At 42.2% G+C, this 26919-nt stretch overlaps 1 protein-coding gene across 1 annotated transcript in view; it reads left to right on the forward strand.

Annotated features, from left to right (window-relative positions):
• The first annotated feature begins 17094 nt into the window (after positions 1 to 17094).
• Positions 17095 to 26919, forward strand: part of LOC126273326 (odorant receptor 83a-like) — a 74989-nt gene continuing 65164 nt past the window's right edge. The window contains exons 1-3 of the mRNA XM_049976872.1: positions 17095 to 17106; positions 18073 to 18249; positions 24515 to 24817. Of these exons, the coding sequence (XP_049832829.1) occupies positions 17095 to 17106; positions 18073 to 18249; positions 24515 to 24817 (492 nt within the window). The remainder of the gene's footprint in view (positions 17107 to 18072; positions 18250 to 24514; positions 24818 to 26919) is intronic.

Raw genomic sequence — 26919 nt, forward strand, 5'->3', positions numbered from 1 at the left:
ACATGTAGCGCATCACGGGCGCAGGACGGTGGGAAGCGGTATTACGTTACGGGGGACATTCGGCTGGGATTCCGTGGCACCTGCAGTAGTAATCGAAGGCACCATGGCAGCTGTGGACTACGAGAATATTTTGAGGCACCACCTTTAAGCCCTTATGATTTATGTCTACCCAACAACGATGGTATCTTTAAGAAGGATAACTGTCCATGTCACAAGGCCAGAGTCAAGCTTCAATGGTTTCAGGAGCATGATAGTGAAATCACGTATATGTCTTGTCCATCAAATTCGGCTTATCTGAATCCGATGAAACCCAACTGGGACGCTATCTGGCGCTATCTCCGCGCCCACAAATCAACCGTCCGTAAATCACGGGAAGTGTGTGACCTGTACCTAGCCATCTGGTGCCACAAACCTCTGAAAATCTATCAAATACTTGTCAAACCCATAGCAAGCAGAATCACTGCTGCATTGCGTTCCAGAGGTGGACCGACACTCTGTTAAGTAGGTGGTCATAATGTTTTGGCTCGTCAGTGTATTTAATGTACAACTAGTACTTAACCCTTTTAAGGAAACAGAAAAATTTGCGAGTGGTCTTGCAGCAGCGTTCTCGCTTTCCCGGGTTCGATTCGCTGCGGGTTAGGGATTTTTCCTGCCTCTAGATGACTGGGTGTTGTGTCGTCTTCCTCATCATTCATGCACATTACGGTCGGAGGAAGGCAATGGCAAACCACCTCCACTAGGACCTTGCCTAGTACGGCGGTGCGGGTCTCCCGCATCGTCGCCTACGCTCCTTGGAGTATGGGACATCATCATCATCATCAATAAATAAATGAAACTGGTAAACCCTGTAGGACTGATCATGTTGACAGAACAAGAGGATTACAGATTAAACCAAATAAATTTGAGTATTATTTACACTATGTGAATGGTGGGTCCTCATAAACTGTGGATACAAATAAAAAAAATCCATCGATAATAATTAATGCATGTAGAGCGAGCTGAGCATGGAATACGGAAACACGTGCTAGCGAAGTTCATTTAACTGCACAGTAATTCACGAGAATAGCAAATACTTGTAGACAGAAATTCCTCTGCTTTCACTCGAAACGTAAACTAAAATTTATCCTGACTAACCACTGCGAAAACATGCAATAAGTTCATCACACACGAATACTAATATCAAGTGCATCAAATAATTACAGTTCACGGCTCATGAGATTCCGTAAACAAAATTTGTAAAGTTGCACAAAATCACTCATCGATAGCACAGTCAAATAAACTAAGTGCAGTGAAAAGTTAAAGTACGTAACTCGTGTTACAAATTTATTTCAACTCCAACGAAAAGTTAAGGTACGTAACCTACGAGGTTTCTCGGCAGCAAAGATCTCTCGACCGACTCAAACTACCAATCACCATCGAAAAACATTATACGCCTTACAACTCACCCTTAAATACTTTCTATAACGCCTCAAATTACTGAATCAATTTTAGGTACTAAAATAATGGTCATTCGTATCTAAGGCTAGTCAGACATACATATAAAATATCAGAATATAGTTAAAATTATTTTGGTTATTTTGTGACTTTTCAGTGTAAAACAAGTAGACAACAAAATTCAAATAGAATGCCTACATCTGGTTTTGCAATGTGTTTGAAAATTACATAAAATTATAAATGAATAGGGACAGTTTGAAGAATGAGTCCCTTTGCTATTTAACTGGAATATCTTATTTTTATGTTTCACACATGACGATTCCCGTCTCTATGGTGGTTCTTTTTAAACAATTATATTAATAGTCTTTTACATATACAAGGGTTGGAACTTTAATAGTGGCAACTATTTATTTACAGCTCGTACAAAACATACGTGTTTCAGTTTTACTGCCTTTCAGAGTAGTCACCATTGGGTATAACCCGTTGTCAGCGATATGGAAGTCGTAGGATACTCTTGAGCAGTGCCAGTTGTGTTGACAGTTCGAGCGGAGCCGTGTATTTCTCGACGAATTTGTAGCAGTTCTGAAGCGAATCTACTTCTACATCTACATCCATACTCCGCAAGCCACCTGACGGTGTGTGGCGGAGGGTACCCTGAGTACCTCTATCGGTTCTCCCTTCTATTCAAGTCTCGTACTGTTCGTGGAAAGAAGAATTGTCGGTATGCTTCTGTGTCGGCTCGAATCTCTCTGATTTTATCCTCATGGTCTCTTCGCGAGATATACGTAGGAGGGAGCAATATACTGCTTGGCTCTTCGGTGAAGGTATGTTCTCGAAACTTTAACAAAAGCCCGTACCGAGCTACTGAGCGTCTCTCCTGCAGAGTCTTCCACTGGAGTTTATCTATCATCTCCGTAACGCTTTCGCGATTACTAAATGATCCTGTAACTAAGAGCGCTGCTCTCCGTTGGATCTTCTCTCTCTTCTATCAACCCTTTATGGTACGGATCCCACACTGCTGAGCAGTATTCAAGTAGTGGTCGAACAAGCGTACTGTAACCTACTTCCTTTGTTTTCGGATAGCATTTCCTTAGGATTCTTCCAATGAATCTCAGTCTGGCATCTGCTTTACCGACGATCAACTTTATATGATCATTCCATTTTAAATCACTCCTAATCCGTACTCCCAGATAATTTATAGAATTAACTGCTTCCAGTTGCTGACCTGCTATTTTGTAGCTAATTGATAAGGGATCCATCTTTCTATGTATTCGCAGCACATTACACTTGTCTACATTGAGATTCAATTGTCATTCCGTGCACCATGCGTCAATTCGCTGCAGATTCTCCTGCATTTCAGTACAATTTTCCATTATTGCAACCTCTCGATACACCACAGCATCATCATCAAAAAGCCTCAGTGAACTTCCGATGTCATCCACCAGGTCATAAATGTATATTGTGAATAGCAACGGTCCTATGACACTCCCCTGTGGCGCACCTGAAATCACCGTGAAGTGTTTCCTTCAGTTTAGAAATCGAGTTGAACTCACGAGGGCTCAAGTTAGGGGGGAGCAGTAGGTGGTATAACACTTAGCAGCCCCATCAGTCAAACAAATGAGTAACAGCTTGCACTGTACGTGCTTGAGCTTTGTCCTGCAAAACGATGGTCAGGTCCTGCAGAAAGTGTCATCGCTGGCAACAGGTTATACACAATGCTGGTGACTACTTTGAAGGTCAGTAAAACTATGAAACATGCACCTCTTTTGTACGAGCTGTAAATAAATAGTTGCCACTACTTATGTTCCAACCCTCGTACAACCAAAGAATATCGTAAGTTGTTTGGTCTCATTCAACATGAAGATCTGAAAATATCTAGAAAACTCGTCCTGCCTCAATATTAAGTGTAAATGTGAAGGTTTTATAGTAGTGGCACATAACAATAATACTAACTGACTGCAGATGGGAGCGCTGCGTACACTAGATGTGCGTGTTGTGGCTAGACTCTCGTGTTTGTGCTCACATATTGCTACTGTGCGACATGCATCCGTAGAACGTTATTGACATTGTCATTGAATTGTTGCATAGCGATCATTGTGTACGGACAGCGAGGGACACTGAAGACGAGAGAAACTGTGCAGCATTCGTACTGGACGTAATTGATCAATGGAATACGCCGAACATCACAGAAAAGGAAAAGTAGGAATCAACGAGGGCACACCAGGTGGAGCAGAATCGTTCGTTTGCGACCAGGTGAATCGACTAGAATCAATGTGTTCAATAGAAAAGTACTCAACCGATGCAAATAATGAAATGCCACAGAAGGAGAAGAGGGTAGTGTTTTATTCAAGACACGAGAAAATGAAAATGCTCAAGTATTGGCTTAACGTCAAAAATCAGCCGAAGTCAACCCAAACATTTGCACATCGCACGATGCCTGCAATGGAAAACAGATTTCGTACTAGACGTCCTGCACGGTGTATGTTGTATCAATAGAAACGGCAGTGGGAAATGGAGAGATAATGACTGAGAACAAGAAGTACAAGCATATTACAATGCATATGATGGAGACGTTCGAACACCGCCGCCAGGAAGGTCGATGTCACGATGTCGATATCAAATCGTGGGCAAAAACAAAAGCGAGACGGTGAAATTTCCTCAGATTTGACGCCAGTGACAGTTGGGATCTGCGCTGGAAGCGTAAAAACAATAGTGTAAGCCGTTAGGTCAAATCTTTTGTTACAGTGAGAATGTACAATAGAAACGACATCCAGAAAACGGCACAGGGTTGGCAACAAGCAACTCATGCCCTCACGACAGCCTACACAGAAGTAAACATCTACAACGCCGACAGAAGTGGATTCAACAAGGAGATGTCTGTCAGCCGCACTCTTGCAACTAGAGGTTCTAAAGATATTGTAGGGGGCACAGTCCACTCACACGACAACCCATACGTACACAGTTATTCCATTGCTTTCACAGACGGGCAGACGTGCTCCAAAGCTGTTTATTGTCCTTCGAGAGCCTCGTTCTTTGAGTACTCATACACGTCAGTCCATGTCCCGGCACCAAATTTAATCGTCCACTCTTACTCCTCCAGCAAAATGACGAAAGAACGGTTTAGGACATTACTACAAAAAGCGGTAGGGGAACAAATCAGTGCAGAGAAACTACTGCTGTTAATGGATTCATATGGGCCCCAAAAAGACACTAGTGTTCTTCGTGGCCTGAACGTACAAAATAACTTACCAGAAGACAAAATCAAAATTCACGTAATTCCCCCCGAAACAACCTCCATTTCTCAACTCTTTGATAATTTCTTCAGAATGTAAAAACATATGATTCATATATCGGATGTTGCTCGAGGTTTTTCGAAACTGGATTGGTCTGCAGCAACGGAATAGTCTTTAGCTGCAGTCCCTCTTACACAATACTACAACTGTCACCGTCATAGCTGGATTATGGCTAAACTCGTTGATCAACCAAGACCCTCTGAAAGTTCGACAACGCTCTGTTTCGAGCACAAGCTTTCATTCTGCCACATACAGAGTGGCTGAGCAAATGTGGGATTCATGAAATGTGCTTGGTGTACAAAAGTAATTTGCTTCACACACTTCATATGCAACCATTAGTGTTAAGCCTTTGTTCCTGAATAAATTACACTGTGTGTGGGGGAGAGGGAGTCTTGTTTACACAGATTTCTGAACGTTATGTACTTATTATTAATCTTATAATTTTGATTCCTATTATTTCTTTCCTTTCTCAGACGTTATGTCTGGTTAAAAATGGAAAGTCACGCAGACCTTTATCAAGCGTGACTTCCTTTTAGCTGTACGGTATATGTTACATTGCATTTAGGAACTTTCGTGTAATTGAACATCTATCAATAATTACAGATTTCTATAGTAGTATACATACGTTTGGATGTAGCTGTATTGCGTTGATGTACTGGTGGATATTGTGTGGTATGACTCCTGTAGTTGATAGTATAATTGGTATAATGTCAATTTTATCCTGATGCCCCATGTCCTTGATTTCCTCAGCCAGTTGGATGTATATTTTTTCTCCTGTTTTCTTCTGTATATTTCTTGTATTGGGTATGGATATTTCGATTAGTTGTGTTAATTTCTTCTTTTTATTGGCTAGTATGATATCATTCCATTCCATTAGAACTACTGACAGCCTTGGGAGAGCCAGTCCTGACAAAACACTACCATCTGGTGAGCAAGTTGTATGAGACAGGCGAAATACCCTCAGACTTCAAGAAGAATATAATAATTCCAATTCCAAAGAAAGCAGGTGTCGACAGATCTGAAAATTACCGAAATATCAGTTGAATAAGTCACAGATGCAAAATACTAACGCGAATTCTTTACAAACGAATGAAAAACTGATAGAAGCCGACCAGGGAGATGATCAGTTTGGATTCCGTAGAAATGTTGGAACACGTGAGGCAATACTGATTCTACGACTTATCTTAGAAGAAAGATTAAGGAAAGGCAAATCTACATTTCTAGCATTTGTAGACTTAGAGAAAACTTTGACAATGTTGATTGGAATACTCTCTTCCAAATTCTAAAGGTGGCAGGGGTAAAATATAGAGAGCGAAAGGCTATTTACAATTCGTACAGAAACCAGATGGCAGTTATAAGAGTCGAGGGACATGAAAGGGAAGCAGTGGTTGGGAAGGGAGTGAAACAGAGTTGCAGTCTCTCCCCGATGTTATTCAATCTGTATATTGAGCAAGCAGTGAAGGAAGCAAAAGAAAAATTCGGAGTAGGTATTAAAATCCATGGAGAAGAAATAAAAATTTTGAGGTTCGCCGATGAGATTGTCATTCTGTCAGAGAGAGCAAAGGACTTGGAAGAGCAGTTGAACGGAATGGACAGTGTCTTAAAAGGTGGGTATAAGATGAACATCAACAAAAGCAAAACGAGGATAATGGCATGTAGTCGAATTAAGTCGGGTGATGCTGAGGGAATTAGATCAGGAAATGAGACACTTAAAGCAGTAAAGGAGTTTTGCTATTTGGGGAGCAAAATAACTGATGGTAGTCGAAGTAGAGAGGATATAAAGTGTAAATGTCAGGAAGTCGTTTCTGAAAGTATTTGTAAGGAGTGTAGCCATGTATGGAAGTGAAACGTGGACAATAAATAGTTTAGAAGAGAATAAGAAGCTTTCGAAACGTGGTGCTACAGAAGAATGCTGAAGATTAGATGGGTAGATCACATAACTAATGAAGAGGTATTGAATAGAATTGGGGAGAAGAGGAGCTTGTAGCACAACTTGAAGAAGGGATCGGTTGGTAGGACATGTTCTGAGACATCGAGGGATCACCAATTTAGTATTGTAGGGCAGTGTGGAGGGTAAAAATCGTAGAGGAAGAACAAGAGATGAATACACTAAGCAGATTCAGAAGGATGTAGGCTGCAGGAGGTACTTGGAGATGAAGAAGCTTGCACAGGATAGAGTGGCATGGAGAGCTGCATCAAACCAGTCTCAGGACTGAAGACCACAACAACAACATGATGTCAGGTTTGTTATGTAGTGTTGTTTTATCTGTTATAATGGTTCTGTTCCAGTATAATTTGTGTTCATCATTCTCCGGTACATTTTGTGGTGCATACTTGTGAGTGGGAACGTGTTGTTTTATTTGTTTATGCTGTATGGAAAGTTGTTGTTGTATTATTTTTGCTACATTGTCATGTCTTCTGGGGTATTCTGGATTTCCTAGTATTGTACATCCGCTTGTGATGTGATCTACTGTTTCTATTTGTTATTTGCAAAGTCTGCATTTATCTTTTGTGGTATTGGGATCTTTGATAATATGCTTGCTGTAATATCTGGTGTTTATCGTTTGATCCTGTATTGCAATCATGAATCCTTCCGTCTTACTGTATATAATGCCCTTTCTTAGCCATGTGTTGGATGGGTACTTGATCGATGTGTGGCTGTGTTAGATGATACGGGTGCTTGCCATGTAGTGTTTTATTTTTCCAATTTTCTTTCTTCGTATCTGTTGATGTTATGTGATCTAAAGGGTTGTAGAAGTGGTTATGAAATTGCAGTGGTGTAGCCGATGTATCTATATGAGTTATTGCTTTGTATATTTTGCTAGTTTCTGCTCGTTCTATAAAGAATTTTCTTAAATTGTCTACCTGTCCATAATGTAGGTTTTTTATGTCGATAAATCCCCATCCTCCCCTCAATATTGGTATAGCATACGTATTTATAGCTTTTGTCTTGTTTCTTGCTGTCAATTCTGTTTTCAGTATTTTTGTTTGTCTTTGTCTATACTTTTCTTTTAGTTCTTCTTTAATATTTGTATTACCTATTCCTATTTTTGTCTGTATCCTAGATATTTATAGGCATCTGTTTTTTCCATCGATTCTATGCAGTTACTGTGGTTATCCAATATGTAATATTCTTGTTTAGTGTTTTTTCTCTTGACTATGCTATTTTTCTTACATTTGTCTGTTCCAAAAGCCATATTTATATCTTTGCTGAATACTTCTGTTATCTTTAGTAATTAGTTGAGTTGTTGATTTGTTGCTGCCACTAGTTTTAGATCATCCATGTATAGCAAATGTTTGATTTTGTATTGGTAAATTCCAGTAATATTGTATCCATAGTTTGTATTATTTAGCATGTTGGATAGTGGGTTCAGAGCAAGTCAGAATCAGAAAAGACTTAACGAGTCTCCTTGGTATATTCCACGCTTAATCTGTATTGGCTGTGATATGATGATATTTGAATTTGTTGGGATATTAAGTGTGGTTTTCCAATTTCTTCGTTACTATGTTTAGGAACTGCATCAATTTAGGATCTACTTTGCATATTTCCAATACTTGTAGTAACCCTGAGTGGAGTACAATATCAAAAGCTTTTTGGTAATCAATGTATGCATAGTGTACCGACCTTTGTTTAGTTTTAGCTTGATATGTCACCTCTGCATCTATTATCAGTTGCTGTTTACATCCTCGTGCTCCTTTGCAACAGCCTTTTTGTTCTTCATTTATAATTTTGTCCTGTGTTGTATGTGTCACTAATTTCTGTGTAATGACTGAAGTTAATATTTTGTATATTTTGGTAGGCGTGTTATGGGGCGATATTTAGCTGGGTTTGATGTGTCTGCTTGATCTTTAGGTTTCATATAAGATATTCCTTGTGTAAGTGTATCAGGGTATGTGTATGGGTCTGCAATGTAACTGTTAAATAATTAGTTAGATCTGAATGTTTTGAGGTGAACTTCTTTAGTCTGAAATTTGCTATTTTATCTTTTACAGGGGCTTTCCAATTGTGAGTAGAATTAATTGCTCAGGTGACTTCATGTTGCAAAATTATCACTTCAGGCATATGTGGTATCATCTTGTATTTGTCTGTTTTTGCTTGTAACCACCGCGCATGCCTGTTATGCTGTACCGGGTTTGACCATATGTTGCACGAGAAGTGTTACATATCTTTTACGTTTGGTGGATAGTCTATTTTAATGTGTGTGTTATCTAATGTTGAATGTTTAGTTTTGTTTCCTTCTATTTTCACTTTTTTTTTGCATCTTCTAAGTCGTTTGGCCAATGCTTGTAATTTCTGTTTCTTTTCATCTAATCGCTCTATCGCTTCTTGTTGTGAGATGTTACCTAACCTTTTTCGTTTTTTGTCTGATATTTCATTTCTTATAAATTGTGTTAGCTGTCCGATATCTTTTCTCAGTTTTTCTATTCTGATCTGTAGCCTGTGTTGCCATGCTAGTTTTGCGGGTTTCTTCCGTGTGTTGGTTGGTTCTGATCTCTGCCTAATGTGTATCTTTAGTGTAGTGTGTGCTCCCATATAAACCAGTAGTTGTAACTCTTCCATAGTTGTATTTTAATTTATTTGGTTGTGTATAATTGTGTTAATAGTTATTGTTGTTTCGACTTGTGGGTTATTTGGTGGTCTATGCAAGAGTGGTCTAATGTCTGTATTTGTGTCTTTGTGTTCTATATATGTCAGCTGAATTTTTTCTTCTATATCTAACATGTGTGTCACTTTGTGTTCTATTTGTGCTTGTTCTGGTGGCTGTCTTAAGATTTCGTTTTCCTCTGATTGTTTAATTGATGAGTGTTGTTCTTTGTTTGTTTGCTCTGGGATGTTTGAGTCCATTACTGTATTTTCTTCTTCTTCTGATTGCACATAATTTTGTTCCAGTATTTGTGGTACTTGTTGCTTGATGTTTTCTAATTCTGACTGGGGTATCCTGTTACTTTCGATTATTACACGGATCTGATCAGCTAGTCGTTGTTCTGTCAAAAATTTTAATCTGGGTATCTGGTAATAAATGTCGTGTATACTTGTGATCTGTATCCAGTTGTGTTGGTTCCTAAGTTTGTTGCTTGGTAATAACAGAACATGAGTGTAGGTTAACTTCATCAGACCATCTCATCCTCTGTCTTTGTTTTCCTTGTAGAGTGGTTGCAGGAAGCTTATTCTGCAAAACATCTCTATTAGGACTTAAATCATTTTCCGTGTGGCTAGCAGTGTCGTTACCATTGTGGACGGGCATAGGGTTCAAGCGTCGTCCCTGACCATGACAGCGCTTGTCCGAGGCTTCATTAGTTCTGTCCTGAACCAACCAATCACACTAAAAGCGGGATTAGCGCTATTAGTGATTTGTTCTTTTCATCGCCTTTTGCGACTGGCAGAACATTACGGAGGACTATTCTTTTCCCGGGCCTCCACGGGGTTGATTATTATTATTATTATTATTATTATTACTTCCACATGTGTGATGCAATTGTTCCTTTGTTCTATTTTCCCATTCTTTATGTTTATTGTACGAAATTACAAATGTAATCTGTAGATTTAGTACTTTAAAAACAAAGCAAAAGCAGACTGCCAAGAGGACGTTACTGTAAACTCCAAAGGGCCCTTTTACATGTCAGACATATTGCCCCATGCAACTCTTCCACGCACAATACAGTAAAAAATAAATTACAAATACGTTAACAGGATTTCAAGCCAGGACTTCACGCATCGACGACCTAACGCTCTACCAACACATCCATAGGAAATACGCATATTAGTGGCTCACACGTGTGCTTTTCCTGTGCTCTGTTAGTTCTAGTGTTACTTTCAATTAACATTTACGCCCGTTCCGCTGGACGACAGCAGACAGTAAAATCCAGATCGGAGTTTTGGTTGACACTATCGACATGCAACGGTTGGTACAAATCTGAGTGTCTGACATCTGGAGATTTGGATGTTAAGTGTCATGTGCAACAAATCTCTGTCTCTACAGGCAGTGCTACTTTAAGGCGGTGTCTCCTGGTGCCCTTATCTTTCCTAAAACCAATTGATTATCGTCTAAGAAATCCTCAGTTCTTTCCATTCTTTTGTATGTTATTGTCAGCAGCTTAGATGCACGAGCTGTTAAGCTGACTGTGCGATAGTTCTCGAATTTACCTGTATTTGCTGTCTTCATGACTGCTCGAATATTATTCTACCTGTTCTTTCAAATGTAGTATCTCTAGTTGCATAGAATCTACACATTAACTTGAATAGTAGTGTTTGTGTCACATTCTAAAGTGGTTTTAGAAATTTTACAGAAATGTTTTCTATCGCCTGTATCTTGTCTGGTCTTAGGTTTTCCAAAGTTGTGTCAAACAATATCACTTGATACCCTATGTCTTCCATTTCAAAAAGAAAAATAATTCCCTGGTATTACGCAAAATAAAATTTTTAATAATACTTCACCTGGTAATGCGTCATTTCCCATTTAACGAAATTGTTCAAATTTGCTATGTTCTCGAGTTTTACCATAGCACTTCCAATCGTTATTTCACTTCTGTTTACTTCTTCTCCTGGTGTGATAACACCAGTCTTTACAGGGTTTATCGTAATGTAAGCAAAGGACTGCACAAAGACATTTTCCATGGTCACAGCAATGTCGCAGCACCAGATAGTTGAATTGAATTAAATTATCGCTGATAGAATTTTGCTTCTCGTGTACACTCCTGGAAATTGAAATAAGAACACCGTGAATTCATTGTCCAAGGAAGGGGAAACTTTATTGACACATTCCTGGGGTCAGATACATCACATGATCACACTGACAGAACCACAGGCACATAGACACAGGCAACAGAGCATGCACAATGTCCGCACTAGTACAGTGTATATCCACCTTTCGCAGCAATGCAGGCTGCTATTCTCCCATGGAGACGATCGTAGAGATGCTGGATGTAGTCCTGTGGAACGGCTTGCCATGCCATTTCCACCTGGCGCCTCAGTTGGACCAGCGTTCGTGCTGGACGTGCAGACCGCATGAGACGACGCTTCATCCAGTCCCAAACATGCTCAATGGGGGACAGATCCGGAGATCTTGCTGGCCAGGGTAGTTGACTTACACCTTCTAGAGCACGTTGGGTGGCACGGGATACATGCGGATGTGCATTGTCCTGTTGGAACAGCAAGTTCCCTTGCCGGTCTAGGAATGGTAGAGCGATGGGTTCGATGACGGTTTGGATGTACCGTGCACTATTCAGTGTCCCCTCGACGATCACCAGAGGTGTACGGCCAGTGTAGGAGATCGCTGCCCACACCATGATGCCGGGTGTTGGCCCTGTGTGCCTCGGTCGTATGCAGTTCTGATTGTGGCGCTTACCTGCACGGCGCCAAACACGCATACGACCATCATTGGCACCAAGGCAGAAGCGACTCTCATCGCTGAAGACAACACGTCTCCATTCGTCCCTCCATTCACGCCTGTCGCGACACCACTGGAGGCGGGCTGCAGGATGTTGGGGCGTGAGCGGAAGACGGCCTAACGGTGTGCGGGACCGTAGCCCAGCTTCATGGAGACGGTTGCGAATGGTCCTCGCCGATACCCCAGGAGCAACAGTGTCCCTAATTTGCTGGGAAGTGGCGGTGCGGTCCCCTACGGCACTGCGTAGGATCCTACGGTCTTGGCGTGCATCCGTGCATCGCTGCGGTCCGGTCCCAGGTCGACGGGCACGTGCACCTTCCGCCGACCACTGGCGACAACATCGATGTACTGTGGAGACCTCACGCCCCACGTGTTGAGCAATTCGGCGGTACGTCCACCCGGCCTCCCGCATGCCCACTATACGCCCTCGCTCAAAGTCCGTCAACTGCACATACGGTTCACGTCCACGCTGTCGCGGCATGCTACCAGTGTTAAAGACTGCGATGGAGCTCCGTATGCCACGGCAAACTGGCTGACACTGACGGCGGCGGTGCACAAATGCTGCGCAGCTAGCGCCATTCGACGGCCAACACCGCGGTTCCTGGTGTGTCCGCTGTGCCGTGCGTGTGATCATTGCTTGTACAGTCCTCTCGCAGTGTCCGGAGCAAGTATGGTGGGTCTGACACACCGGTGTCAATGTGTTCTTTTTCCCATTTCCAGGAGTGTATTTCTGTGCGAGCTTCGCTATGTGTCTTCCACTGAAATGGGTTTGTTGTAAGGCATGGGATAGCAGAGCACGATTTCCGACATTATATGCGGACTATATAATATGATATAGATAAATGCTAGGAATGTGGACAAGGTAAAACTTTTTTACTTCAAGTTCTTATTTGTACTTAGTAACCAAATTGCACCCCATTATTAATCTGAAAATTTAATTTGTTTAAGAATGTTCCTGTTTTTAAAAAAAAAATATGTTGGCGTCCGAGAGTACCGATTCCAGTGGAAGACAATTTTACGTAAATACTATTTACCTCCAAAAACTACAAAGAGATCCTGTAATTCAGATTTAAGTTTTAATTCCAATTAAGAAAAATTATTTTGATACTTTACAGAAAAGAGTAAATAGAAAAATAAGAAATTAAAATTTATGTTACGTGTAAGACAAAATTGCTTATACGAACGCGACACTGGCCACTCAGTCAATATCTCTAGTTGCCCTGAATTCAAAAGCTCAGTGGCTGTTTCTCAAATTTGTTTATTAGTTTGCACTACTACTTTTTGGTGTGTTGTTTGTGTGTCGTTTGAATCACAGATTATTCTCATGTCCACCTTCAAATCTGCTCCACTAAGCTCTTTCACTAAAGGCAGTTACAGGGGTAACTGTACAATGCCATCACCAAAACGAAGGTGGTTCTAATATGTTCTGTGAAGACGAATTCCTTTTTTGTTTTCCAGGTTTAAGGGAACTCATTTTTGGAATTGTTGTTCATCAAAAATATAATTTTAGTTTCACACCTCTTATAGTTATTTCCTGAATTCCAGGATCTGAAAATTACAGCGTCTTAAGTTTGCAACTTTCGTTAATCAATACAATAAGAAATCTATGCAAAAATTTTTTTCAACATTGGCGCACAAATGTACTTCTATACACGAATTCTGAGAAGTAAACGCAAATAGTTATTTAAGTAACATTTTTTTTTTACATTCAGAATAAACACGAATGTTTCCTAGCGATGCGTGCTGTGTTCTCGACAGATATACAGCTTTGTTGTGTTTTGCCAAACACTTTCTATTATTGTTAGCTTTACTTTCATAATTGTTCGATAGGGCGTTTCCACGTATTTCTTAGTCTTCCACGATTTTTTTGGTGACTTTTACACGCCAGTGCGATGCCTCTTTGTCAAAGTTATCTGATTTTCTTAGTGTATCTCCTAGCAACCTTGAAGGTTTTATTTCTTGGCGTATTATGTTACTTTCATCGCCGTCAATGTATAAGAGGCTCCAAAACTGCTTTGTTTTTGTATTATATCCCGACAGCTGGTTCAATCAATTGGTTTAAAAGTCGGCGAAAGGCACTATCAGTTACTTAGAATAGCACTCTCGTTTTTGCGATATTGAATTTTTCATACGGCTGCAGTGTGTAACGAAGGTAATTTTTCCTCAAAATTCTTGTTTTCTGTGCGAAAGTGTGTTGTGAAAATAACATTTCTTTCCTACTGATAACGGATATATGCATCTGACCTCGTCATGGCTAGGTGATCGTGAACACATTACTCTGAGTAAAATTTTCTAGGTTATTAGATCGTGTCATGAGGAGAATCGCAATAGAATGGTAGAAACGTCTAACGTGTAATAAGAAGTTGAAGTGGGACATGACGCCGCATAACCTTTAAAATTTTACCTTCAAAGCCAGAGGCCAAAAAGCCAGCAGACAGACATTTTCTTCCGTAACGCAGAAAAAAAGGGGTCACGCAGGTTTATCTTAGCAAGAATCTATTTATTTTTGGAAAGGATGCATGTGAATACTAACCACCGTAGTCGTGAGTAACAGCGCTGACATCAAAGAGGGACTTCCACCGGCGGTGCCGCAAATAGGTAATGAATATATGAGATCCGTCAGGTAGCCAGGTGAGGCGGCACGTGTGGCTTTCCCACGGTCTCGACGCATCGAGGGAGCATAGCATATTAGCAAATGAACGCTCTTCGGACATTATGTCTTACCTCTAAAATTTTATGTGACGTCTCCCAAACACGATTCCCAACTAAAACAATCCCAAGTAAAAAACAACACTTTTAGAAATTTAGCAACTTCTGATGGTTTCATAGCAATAATTTCAGCAGAAAACCACTCAATATCAGTTCAAATCGAAATCGTGAATTACGAGGATCAAGGAAATGACGTGGAAGGACTAGGTCCGTTTAATATTATTTATCCTTGGACAACATCTTTTTATATTTTTATAATAACAGGTCCCGTTTGAAAAACATGAAAATTGAAGTTAATGTGTCATTACAAAACGGTAAATGGTGAATGAGACAGGCGTCGAATAATAATAATAATAATAATAATAATAATAATAATAATAATAGACAAAGTCAAGAAATAATACCTTAACAATACATGCCTTTTTAAAAATTTTAAATTAAACAATTTTATATAAACCAGCCAATTGAAATAATTGAAACAGTTCTAGGTAAATATCTTCAAAACATTAGGCAGACCCCCAAAAGGTTTAGACCAAAAATTTTACAATAAACGTTAGAACAAGGATACAATTTGTATTAAACATTAAACAGGAAACTTCTTATGAGAAAACAGTTAATCAAGGGCATTTTGACCAACAGCAAAACATCGTTTACTGTGCAGGTCAGATAACATAAGATACCCAGCGTGAGCACAGACAGGCAGGAAGCGCCAGGAAATGCTCGAGAGGCGTGCACACCGCCGCAAGTAAGCCAGGCCCACGCGGCAAAAGCTGTCGGAACCGAACACTCTCCCAGAAACTTAGTGACTGCAGTTAAACAAGAAATATAAGTGTGTGAGTGTATTATACTACAAGTAAAGTTATGGCTTAACAATGATTGCACTTGCAGAGAGTTTCCAATAAGACGATAAGCCCTAGACATAAGCTTGCTGACAGAACTACAGAAAGGGAGAGGTTATTTCTTCCAGGAAGAAATATAATAACTCGGTAGAGTCTTACCATTAGCCGGAGCTCACAACATGCTTAGAAGCGCTGGATAACAATAACACCAGAGAGCCCACCAGCTTCTAAAACATGACAACAAATATTAAAACTTAGAACTGCTGGTCCTCTTGCGTAAGAATTTTAAAACAATTTTTTTTCCTTTCGTTTAAAAAATAGATAAGGAGTAGGGCCCTGATATAGCTACAAGTGACAACTGGGCATATTACATAACCATAACAACATTAACTATGGCAAATCTGAGAGAGAACGGTGGCCAACAGATTAAGACAAGTTATTTCAAAATCACACAGAAAAGGCAGGCAATACGCTAGTCCAAGAATGACAGTCAGAAAAGGCGTGCATGACGATTCACGAACATCTGTTCTAATACCTTGCAGAGCGGGAAGTCGGTGCACAGAGCTGATCAAGTAGCTGCGCACAACATAAGGGAACCAGACCTTTACCTTCTGCCCAGTCCTGGCGAAGAAGAACGAACGACGACCCGGAAAAGACGTCTTGCCGATCCGCACTGCTGATCCAAGCACTGCTACTGCCCCCTGCTCCTCATTGTGCAAAAAGTGACCGTCAACTGCCTGCGCCGCGCTCTTTGGAGGCCTCCCTCAACCGACGAGGCTCTAGGAGCCGCTTCTGAGGACTAGGTGAGGCAGCGATAACTTTACAAGGGTGTAATCCGCGCCCCCCTGGTGAGACGCCAGAGAAAAGTTATCGATGGTGAAATAGGAGACCACAGCTCACAAACTTCTATGTTATCAACCATTCACTGCAACAGACTTCTACGCCTACACACAAGGAGTGTAGCGGACATATTGTATGTAGCCTTTTACCGAAACTGGTGCGTGCCGGATTTTATAGGTGAAGAGGCGCTTTAGATTCACCATTGAGGGCGAACGAAGCGGTGAATCTCTCATTACCTGTAATCGCTTGAAATCTGTCAACTCCAGAATTTGAAATGTGCAGAGCTGAATGTTGCTGGTCAGGGAAATCAGTCGTTAAGTTGCACTCAACTGAAAAAAATTAAAAACTCTTTCTTAGAGCGACTGGTCTGCTTAAAAATAACTTCTCGGAGAAATTATTTCTTACACTTACATTTTATATAAATTTATCTTTGATATTAAAAAATGTATAATTTTAAAAGAAGAAATAATCATTTTAGTGTATCAGTTCAGAAAATGTTCATTTTTGTTATAAGTACTGTCACAATACTCATTGTTTGCTCAACTAATAGAAATCTGCGGCGTGCGGAGTGACCGTGCGGTTAGAGGCGCCATGTCCCAATGCGTAAGTCTGAGGACCGCATTTACATTCGACGTCGCTGATATTTACTTGCGGTCGCTGCTCCAGACCGAATACGCTCTCATGTTCTTGGACACAGACCTTCAAATATCCTTAATGAGGACGCTGAGACCTATGATTTTCCTCCTCGAAAGTCTCTAAAAACGAAGACGATTTAGTCTGATGTGCACATCTTGGTGTGGACAGAAATATCAATTCGACGTCTATCTTATCACGAGAAAATAAAGTAATTAACAGTTTTCCATTGAGTGTATTTTCAAGTTAAATAGTACCAAATTTTTAAGGATTTCTATCCATTTCTTTCAGCTACCACAGTTAATTCCTAGTCCAACCTGGATTTGAGATATATATAAATTTTCTCATTTCTGTGGCTAGATGCCATTGCTGTCAACAAACTTATTTACGAAAGATGGTACAGGGAGCCGTGCGTACCATAGTACGTAAGTCGGTCGGATATTTCCGCGATTACTTCAAACATTACATGTAACGGTGGTATTAAATAGGGGTGTTCAGTGCCTTATACCACTCAGTTATCGGTATTGTTCCTTTCTCCGAATCGACAGTTACACTTTTAAAAACTTATTTGAGTTACTTCGCTCTAATATTGAAAAGTATACAAATATGAGAAAATGTATTCTCTTTTAATTGGTCCTCTAATGAGAATTTCTTAAAATTCATTTACATCATCCATGAAAGAACCGGAGAGCTCGAATACCTTTCGTATTTTTATCACGCGGCGCTTAATTAAAGTGCTAAAGTTTAACGTTACTTCTTCTCGCAATTATTTTAATATGCAGTCTTTCGGATTCCGTAGTTCAGCTTAGATGCGTTCAGAGATCACAGAAATTCCTTTGTGTGCGATACGGCGATCATTAATTGTACACGAGGGAACGTCGGCCAGTGGGGCATTACGTATGTTCCGGCGTTTCGCGTGACTGAGGATCCTGGCAGCCACTCACTCGCGGCCTGGCGTGCAACATGGCCGTGTCGGGAAAGGACTTGCAGACAAATGTGCTGGCGAGCGGCATACCGTGCCTGGACCTGATTGTCTATCTGGAGCCGATCCTCAGGCCCCTGGCGACCACGGGGATGTGGTCGTCTTCTGTCTTCAGTAACAATGTGCTCAAGGTACCTACTGACTTCCAGCGGTGGCTGATCGCGCAGCGAATTGAGCCATTATGACGTTTTGTTGCGACAGCTTAAGCTGAATTGCCTGCAAACATATCTACATCTGCCAACGGCCTTGCCGCAATGGTGACACCGGTTCCCGTCAGATCACCGAAGCTAAGCGCTGTCGAGCTGGGCTAGCACTTTGTGGGTGACCATCTGATCTGTCGAGCGCAAGCGGGGCGCACTCAGCCCTTGTGAGACAAAACCGAGGAGCTACTAGATTGAGAAGTAGCGGCACCGGTCTCGTAAACCGACATACGACCTGGAGCGCGATGTGCTGAACACATGCCCCTCCATATCTGCATTCAGTGACGCCTGTGGTCTGAGGATGACACGGCGGCCGGTTGGTACCCTTGGGCCTTTATGGCCTGTTCGGGTGGAGTTTAGCTTTTTTATATCTACATCTACGTGCATGTACTGCGAACGTCAATTGAGCATTCTTGAGACTGTGCCGCCGGCCGATGTGGCCGAGCGGTTCTAGGCGTTTCAGTTCAGAACCGCGCTGCTGCTACGGTCGCAGGTGCGAATCGTGCCTCGGGCATGGATGTGTGTAATGTCCTTAGGTTAGTTAGGATTAAGTAGTTCTAAGTTCTAGGGTATTGATGACCTTAGCTGTTAAGTCCCATAGTGCTCAGAGCCATTTGAACCATTTGAGACTGTGCCGCGTATTTTGGTTTTATCCCTTACTCAGGTATGGAGCGAGTAAAAATGCCTGATTAAATGCTTCTACGCGCATTATAATAAATGTAATCAACTCTACGGGAGGAAATTATTATTTATTTGTCGTATGGCAACATACATACAAAGATTACAAAACTACTACACGTCAACGTTGCCCGCCCTGTTGGAGCCGGCACCGTAGCACAGCATGTTCGGTCAGAGGGCTAGCTGCCCTCTGTAATAAAATAACTGAGTTAATGGATCAACAACGAACTGAAACGGATGTCTTTCGACGTCCGCCCAGAGCAGATACAACGAACAATACAACGCGGTTTAACGCACGACTTTCCGGAGCGGCACGAATCCGCCCGGCGGACTTGTGTCGAGGTTCGGTGAGCCGGCCAGTCTGTGGTTGGTTCTTATGCGGTTATCCATGTGCCTCGGCGAATGCGGGCTGGTTCCCCTTTTCCGCCTCCTCTACATTATGTCAGCGATTTCTGCGCAAACATGTTCTCCACGTACGCGTACACCACCATTATTCTACCACGCAAACATAGGGTCACACTTGTCTGGTGTGAGACGTTCCCTGCAGGGTGGGGGGGGGGGGGGGGGTTCACCGGGGGCCGAACCGCACAATAATCCTGGGTTCAGTGTGGGGCAGCGGAGGGGTGCAGTGGACTGAGGTAGTCGTCGCGGGGTTGTGGACCACTGAGGCTGCGGCGGGGACGGAGCCTCTCCATCGTTTCTAGGTCCCCAGTTAACATACAACATGTCAACATTTAAACACAGCTCTCCAACTGTTTTCTTTGGACTGCCTTAACATAACTTCTAGGATTGTACTTGATAATGGCATAAAAGCAAATGTAGACAGCACAGAAGATAAACACCGTTATTCACAGTCAAACAGCGATTTATTCATAGAAAAAGACAACCGCTATATGCAAATATCAAGGTCTTTTACGTACTCTATCTCAAGACACCACTCGTCGCTGTGAGGAAATCTTTACAGGTTCGTTGTAGGCATGTGCGTACAGGACATGGTGATACAACATGAGCATTTTTCTGATAGCGATAAAAATTTGCTCCGCTTGTAGAGACCGTCTGCACATCTTCCATGGTCCGCTCTGAGCTCTATGGGACTTAACATCTGACGTCATTAGTCCCCTGTAACTTAGAACTACTTAAACCTAACTAACCTAAGGACATCACACACATCCAAGACCGAGGCAGGATTCGAACCTGCGACCGTAGCAGTCGCGCGGTTCCGGAGTGAAGCGCCTAGAACACCTCGGTCACAGTAGCCGGCTGGTCGAAACTGCCAGAGGCTGGTCAAATCCAGGAGGTTGCTTCTGTATGAAAGGCAGTTTGATTCATTGTGGAAGACAGTTTTGTTGCCAGCAGCACTTCCATTCACTGATGGTACTGAATTAGTTTCTGCTAGAGTCTTGGCTGTGATGAGAGTGGAATATCTTGAACTTAGTTTTTTTCACTCCGCGGGGAATACATAGTTCAGTACTGGAAGGTCGGCGTTATCAGCAATCTACTGGTGTTTACGCAATAGCCCACCCCTCCCTCTGATATCAGGAGGTGGATTGTGACTCAAGGTAGGTAACCAGTACGTGAGAGCAGATCGTATTGACACACTTACAATTCGCATGGCATCGTTAAGTTGTACATCTGTCTTTCTTACGTGTGGACTATTAAGCTAGGAGCACAGTACTGTGCTGCTGAGTGTAGCAATCTGAATACTGATACCCGAAGAGTATCCCCTGACGATTCCAACGAGTGCCACAGAGTTTATGGAATATGTTGTTCCTGCTTTTAAGATGAGCAGTTGTTCATGTCAATTGTTTCTTAGACAAAAGTGTCCTATCTAACGTGATCCCAAGGTATTTTGGATGCTTATTATTACGTTTGTCTCCCTCAATATAGACATAGAGGGCTCTGTGTGCCAATCTGTTGGGCAGATGAAAACATGAAACTTCTGTTTTATTTGAGTTTGGTTGGAGCCTCCATATACTTAAATATTGGCTTTAGATGTCTATATCAGAAGTGTTGAGTAGCTACTGTCCAGTCGTCCGCATAGCCAAACTTTCTGGGCTATGCTGAAGGAACATAGATCTATATATAAATTACACAATAAAGGAGCGATTGCAGATCCATGTGGTAAGCCATTATTCAATACTTTTGGACAGCTAGTGTCTTTTCCTGTAGTTATCGTAAATGTCCTTCCTGCTAACATGTTGTCAATTAGTTTTTCTATCCGTCTGCATGGGACAATTTGTAATAATTTATTGCTATCCTGCTTCAGTAAATGTTATTAAAGATAAGAGTTAATCATCGCAGCTCCGTCCTGGTCAGAATCCAGCTTGCTCAGTAGGAGATATTTGGCCCAGTCACGATCAATGGACCACCCTGTATACCGCATCTCACATCTCCCTGTGTCTTCTGGCCATGTATACCACCTCTGCAAGTGATTTTTACACTGTATATTTACTATTACCATCTGAAATTAATTGAAAACTCAAGAAACCTTAGCACTTTCTCATTCCTATTGCTGGGTTCTCATTCCCTCGTAAATCTACTTTCTATTCCTTCCCGAACTATGGGTTTCCGATCCTTTAGATATTGTATTTTCATCTTTTTATGTATACTGAATTACCAGTTCAGTCCTGAGACATACACTCTAATCCATGCTTGCGACATTCATATGTATCCCTGAACTGTAGTTGTTGATGTGGGGTTGGTTTTAATTCTGATGAAACGGGTCCTATGACTTAAACAATCACAGTAACACAATTCTTTGCCCTACAGAATCCTACTCCATTTGTACTATTTTCTGATGTTATTGCTAAACTATATTTGCCTGACCATGTATTTCATTTCATTTCACTGGTCATTCCTCTATCCACACTCCTGGAAATTGAAATAAGAACACCGTGAATTCATTGTCCCAGGAAGGGGAAACTTTATTGACACATTCCTGGGGTCAGATACATCACATGATCACACTGACAGAACCACAGGCACATAGACACAGGCAACAGAGCATGCACAATGTCGGCACTAGTACAGTGCATATCCACCTTTCGCAGCAATGCAGGCTGCTATTCTCCCATGGAGACGATCGTAGAGATGCTGGATGTAGTCCTGTGGAACGGCTTGCCATGCCATTTCCACCTGCCGCCTCAGTTGGACTAGCGTTCGTGCTGGACGTGCAGACCGCGTGAGACGACGCTTCATCCAGTCCCAAACATGCTCAATGGGGGACAGATCCGGAGATCTTGCTGGCCAGGGTAGTTGACTTACACCTTCTAGAGCACGTTGGGTGGCACGGGATACATGCGGATGTGCATTGTCCTGTTGGAACAGCAAGTTCCCTTGCCGGTCTAGGAATGGTAGAACGATGGGTTCGATGACGGTTTGGATGTACCGTGCATTATTCAGTGTCCCCCCGACGATCACCAGAGGTGTACGGCCAGTGTAGGAGATCGCTCCCCACACCATGATGCCGGGTGTTGGCCCTGTGTGCCTCGGTCGTATGCAGTCCTGATTGTGGCGCTCACCTGCACGGTGCCAAACACGCATACGACCATCATTGGCACCAAGGCAGAAGCGACTCTCATCGCTGAAGACGACACGTCTCCATTCGTCCCTCCATTCACGCCTGTCGCGACACCACTGGAGGCGGGCTGCACGATGTTGGGGCGTGAGAGGAAGACGGCCTAACGGTGTGCGGGACCGTAGCCCAGCTTCATGGAGACGGTTGCAAATGGTCCTCGCCGATACCCCAGGAGCAACAGTGTCCCTAATTTGCTGGGAAGTGGCGGTGCGGTCCCCTACGCCACTATGTAGGACCCTACGGTCTTGGCGTGCATCCGTGCGTCGCTGCGGTCCGGTCCCAGGTCGACGGGCACGTGCACCTTCCGCCGACCACTGGCGACAACATCGATGTACTGTGGAGACCTCACGCCCCACGTGTTGAGCAATTCGGCGGTACGTCCACCCGGCCTCCCGCATGCCCACTATACGCCCTCGCTCAAAGTCCGTCAACTGCACATACGGTTCACGTCCACGCTGTCGCGGCATGCTAACAGTGTTAAAGACTGCGATGGAGCTCCGTATGCCACGGCAAACTGGCTGACACTGACGGCGGCGGTGCACAAATGCTGCGCAGCTAGCTTCATTCGACGGCCAACACCGCTGTTCCTGGTGTGTCCGCTGTGCCGTGCGTGTGATCATTGCTTGTACAGCCCTCTCGCAGTGTCCGGAGCAAGTATGGTGGGTCTGACACACCGGTGCCAATGTGTTCTTTTTTCCATTTCCAGGAGTGTAGTTTCGGCCTCTAGATCTCCGTTTTCGGACTTTATAGTTTTGGTATCACATTTCAACTGTGGACGTTTCATGTTCCAACTGATGGAATATTATGCTTCCGTTGGTTTTTGTCTTTTTCTTGTGGCTACCTTCCCATTGGCAAACCCCTCCTAGAGGTCCAAATATGGGACGAAACCGAAATCTTTTACCAGTGCAGAGATTATCATAACGCATTTTCAATTAGAAGTGACATTTCCTGTGGTTATTTCCCACGTCTTTAATGCAGCAGGTTCCTGAGTATTCTTTATGCAACATAATCCCATTAATCAACTCTGACTCCTCCGCATTTTAAGGGCCATTTCTGGCCCAAGGGCAAAAAGTTACTCTGATCATTTTCGGCTATTCTTGCACGCCCTTGTGTTACGAAATCCTTGTCAGCTTTGCTTCCTGTTCAGAATCGAATGAGGTATCCATGTCTGTCATTCAATCTAATGTTATGCGACTGTTTTTACCAAACTCTAACTTAACTTGTGTAAAACCCGTAAGAGAGGAACAAATTAAACCAGAATAAATTAATACCCACTGATGAATGACATAGGAATTAGTACTGGTGGTTTCCAACACAGAACTACACAAAGCTACATATATTTTGATTTTGGCCACTGTGAAAGCCGACTGAACGCTACTGAATACGAGGGACACGCTGTAGGCGAATGAGTCCGCCCACAGTGTTCTTCGCAAAACAACTGTCGCCTCCATGTGTGACTGGAAATGCGAGGCAGGTAAACTCAGCCAGAGCTGTGTTTTGTTGAGCAGAAGTAAGAAAAGAAAGCTGTTCTCGCGCCTGGCGTCTGGGGTCAGATAATACAGAGTACATCACCGGGATGTACAGGAAATCAGAGTTTGTTTTCATAAGCAGTGTCCATTCGATGTGTGCCACATAATGACCAGAGTTCCAGAAGAACTGCTATTATAGTGGGAAACAACGGGCAGAACTTCGCCGAAAATCAAGTGCTGTGAACATAATATCTTAGAAAGTGGAATGGGTACAGACAGTTGAGACTTGTTTGTGGTGCGTGAGGCGCCGACACCGAACAGGCTAACATCAAACTGAGTGTTTAAGGAAATATAAACCCTGCTCCTATTAGTTCATATAAATTATCTGGGAGTGGGAGTAGAGAGTGTGGCTGTGCTTCCAGAGTTCTTGGCTACGATAAGTACAGTGAATCGTTGGCCTTCCACTGTGCAGGTAGTTGCAATGACCGCTGGGCTGTCGCTGTTTGGAATGTTCCTGGTGCAGCTGTTGGCTGAGGTGGTGGGAACGCCGTTGCTCCTGGCCGCCAATGGTGACATCGACAGGCTGATCCACGACATGAGCGTGCTGGGCATCCACCTGGACACCTTCTGGAAGTGGCTCTTCATGCTGACCCAGCGACGGCGCTTCATCCAGCTGCTGCGACAGATGGAGAGCTGCATGTGCCTCGGGGTGCTCGCTTGTCCGACAGATCGACTCGCACTTCAAGACGGTTACTTGCAAGGACAAGGAATACAGGTATTCACTGCGTGATGCTATAAGGGATGTTCTAGCTCCCACAACTACCTTAATTCGCTGTGTCGTTTTCCTAGAGTTGCTATCACCAAATGGTGTGCACACAACACTTCAGTCGTACTCGTTATGGTGTGAGGAAGTTCCATTTTTTCTAGAATGTGCTGTTTTAGTTCCTGTGCTCAAGGATAGAAACAATTTAATGTAGTAAAGGCATAATTGATGAAGAAAATGCAGTTATTCATACATACGTGTGCTCTAAACTTTCAGAGGCTGCATTTGGCTGATTTGGTGTAAGGAAATCTTAGGCTTCAATGGATGGTTTCGCAGTAACTTGATGTGTTAAATGTACAATAGCTTCAGGTCTATAACCAGTGGATTCAGGAAAATTAATTATCCCGTGAGAGTCTAATTCCGAGAAACAACCTCACAGGTTCCATACACGTCTGTTAGTTGTGTAATTTAGCTGATATTAATAACAGACATGGGAAGTAGTTTATCCAAAGCTATTACCAGGGGAAGGGACAGTTGGCTAGTGCATCTATTACAGCACCCAGGGATAGTTGACTTCTTCCTAGAAGAAGTAAAAAGGGGAGTATTTCAAGGACACAGGAACAAAATAAGAATGTGTATAACAAATCATTAGGTATGGTGAATGTATTAGTTAGAAACAGATGAAAGCGTTAGCATAAGATAGATGACATAAGCAAAGGCATCTAACCAGTCAAAAGTGTGATGATCAAATAAAATAAAAGAAACTCACAATTATATTCCACTTATCATTCTAAGACACAAGGATCTTAGGAAACATATCAACTTCACAGTGCAACACCCTTTATCTAAAATAATTAAGTGTTAGGGGAATGGAAGTTTTTCGTTATTTGTTTTATTGCTTTCTTTAGATCTACTCTCCCTGTTCACATAATACGTCGTAATTTTAGCATTTTTTGAAGTTCTTACATGTTCAGGTTGATTACAATGTCATGTTTCAACATAGTAATATAAATAATAATAATAATAATAATAATAATAATAATAATAATAAACCCCATGGAGGACCGGGAAAAGAACAGACCTCCGGTATGTTCTGCCAGCCGTAAAAGGCGACGAAAAGAACAAACCACTAATAGGCTAACCCCCCTTTTAGTGTGATTAGTTGATTCAGGACAGAACTAAAGAAGCCTCGTACCAGCGCCGCCATGGTCGGGGACGACGCTTGAACCGTATGCCCGCCCACAACGGTAACGACACTGCTAGCCAACTGGAAAATGATTTAAATCCAAGTAGAGGTGTTTTGCAGGATATGCTTCCTGCAACCACCATAGGCGGAAAACAAAGACAGAAGATGAGATAGTCAGATGAAGTTAACCGACACCTCATGTTCTGTTATTACCAATCAACAAACCTAGGAACCAACACAACTGGATATAGATCAAAAGTATACACAACATTTATTACCAGATACCCAGAATTAAAATTTTTGACAGAACAACGACTAGCTGATCAGATCCGTGTAATAATCGAAAGTAACAGGATACCCCAGTCAGAATTAGAAAACATCAAAGAAAAAGTACAACAAGTACTGGAAAAAAACAACTTGCAATCAGTAATGGACTCAAACATCCCAGAGCAAAAAACAAAGAACAACACGCATCAATTAAACCATCAGAAGAAAACGAAATCTTAAGACAGCCACCAGAAAAAGCACAAATAGAACACGAAGTGACACACATGTCAGATATACAAGAAAAATTTCAGTTGACATATATAGAATACAAAGACACAAATACAGACATTAGACCATTCTTGCATAGACCTCCAAATAACCCATAAGTCGAAACAACAATAACAACTATCAACACAATCATACACAACAAAATAAATGAAAACAACTATGGAAGAGTTACAACTACTGGTTTATGTAGGAGCACTCACTACACTAAATATAAACACTAGGCAGAGATCAGAACCAACCAACACACAGAACAAACCCACAAACCAACATGGCAACCCAGGCTACAGATCAGGATAGAAAAACCTGAGAAAAGACATCGGACAGCTAACACAGTTAATAAGAAATGAAATGTCAGAAAAAAAACTAAAAACGT

The sequence above is a fragment of the Schistocerca gregaria genome, chromosome 5 (assembly GCF_023897955.1).
Source record: "Schistocerca gregaria isolate iqSchGreg1 chromosome 5, iqSchGreg1.2, whole genome shotgun sequence".
Lineage (NCBI taxonomy): Eukaryota > Metazoa > Arthropoda > Insecta > Orthoptera > Acrididae > Schistocerca > Schistocerca gregaria.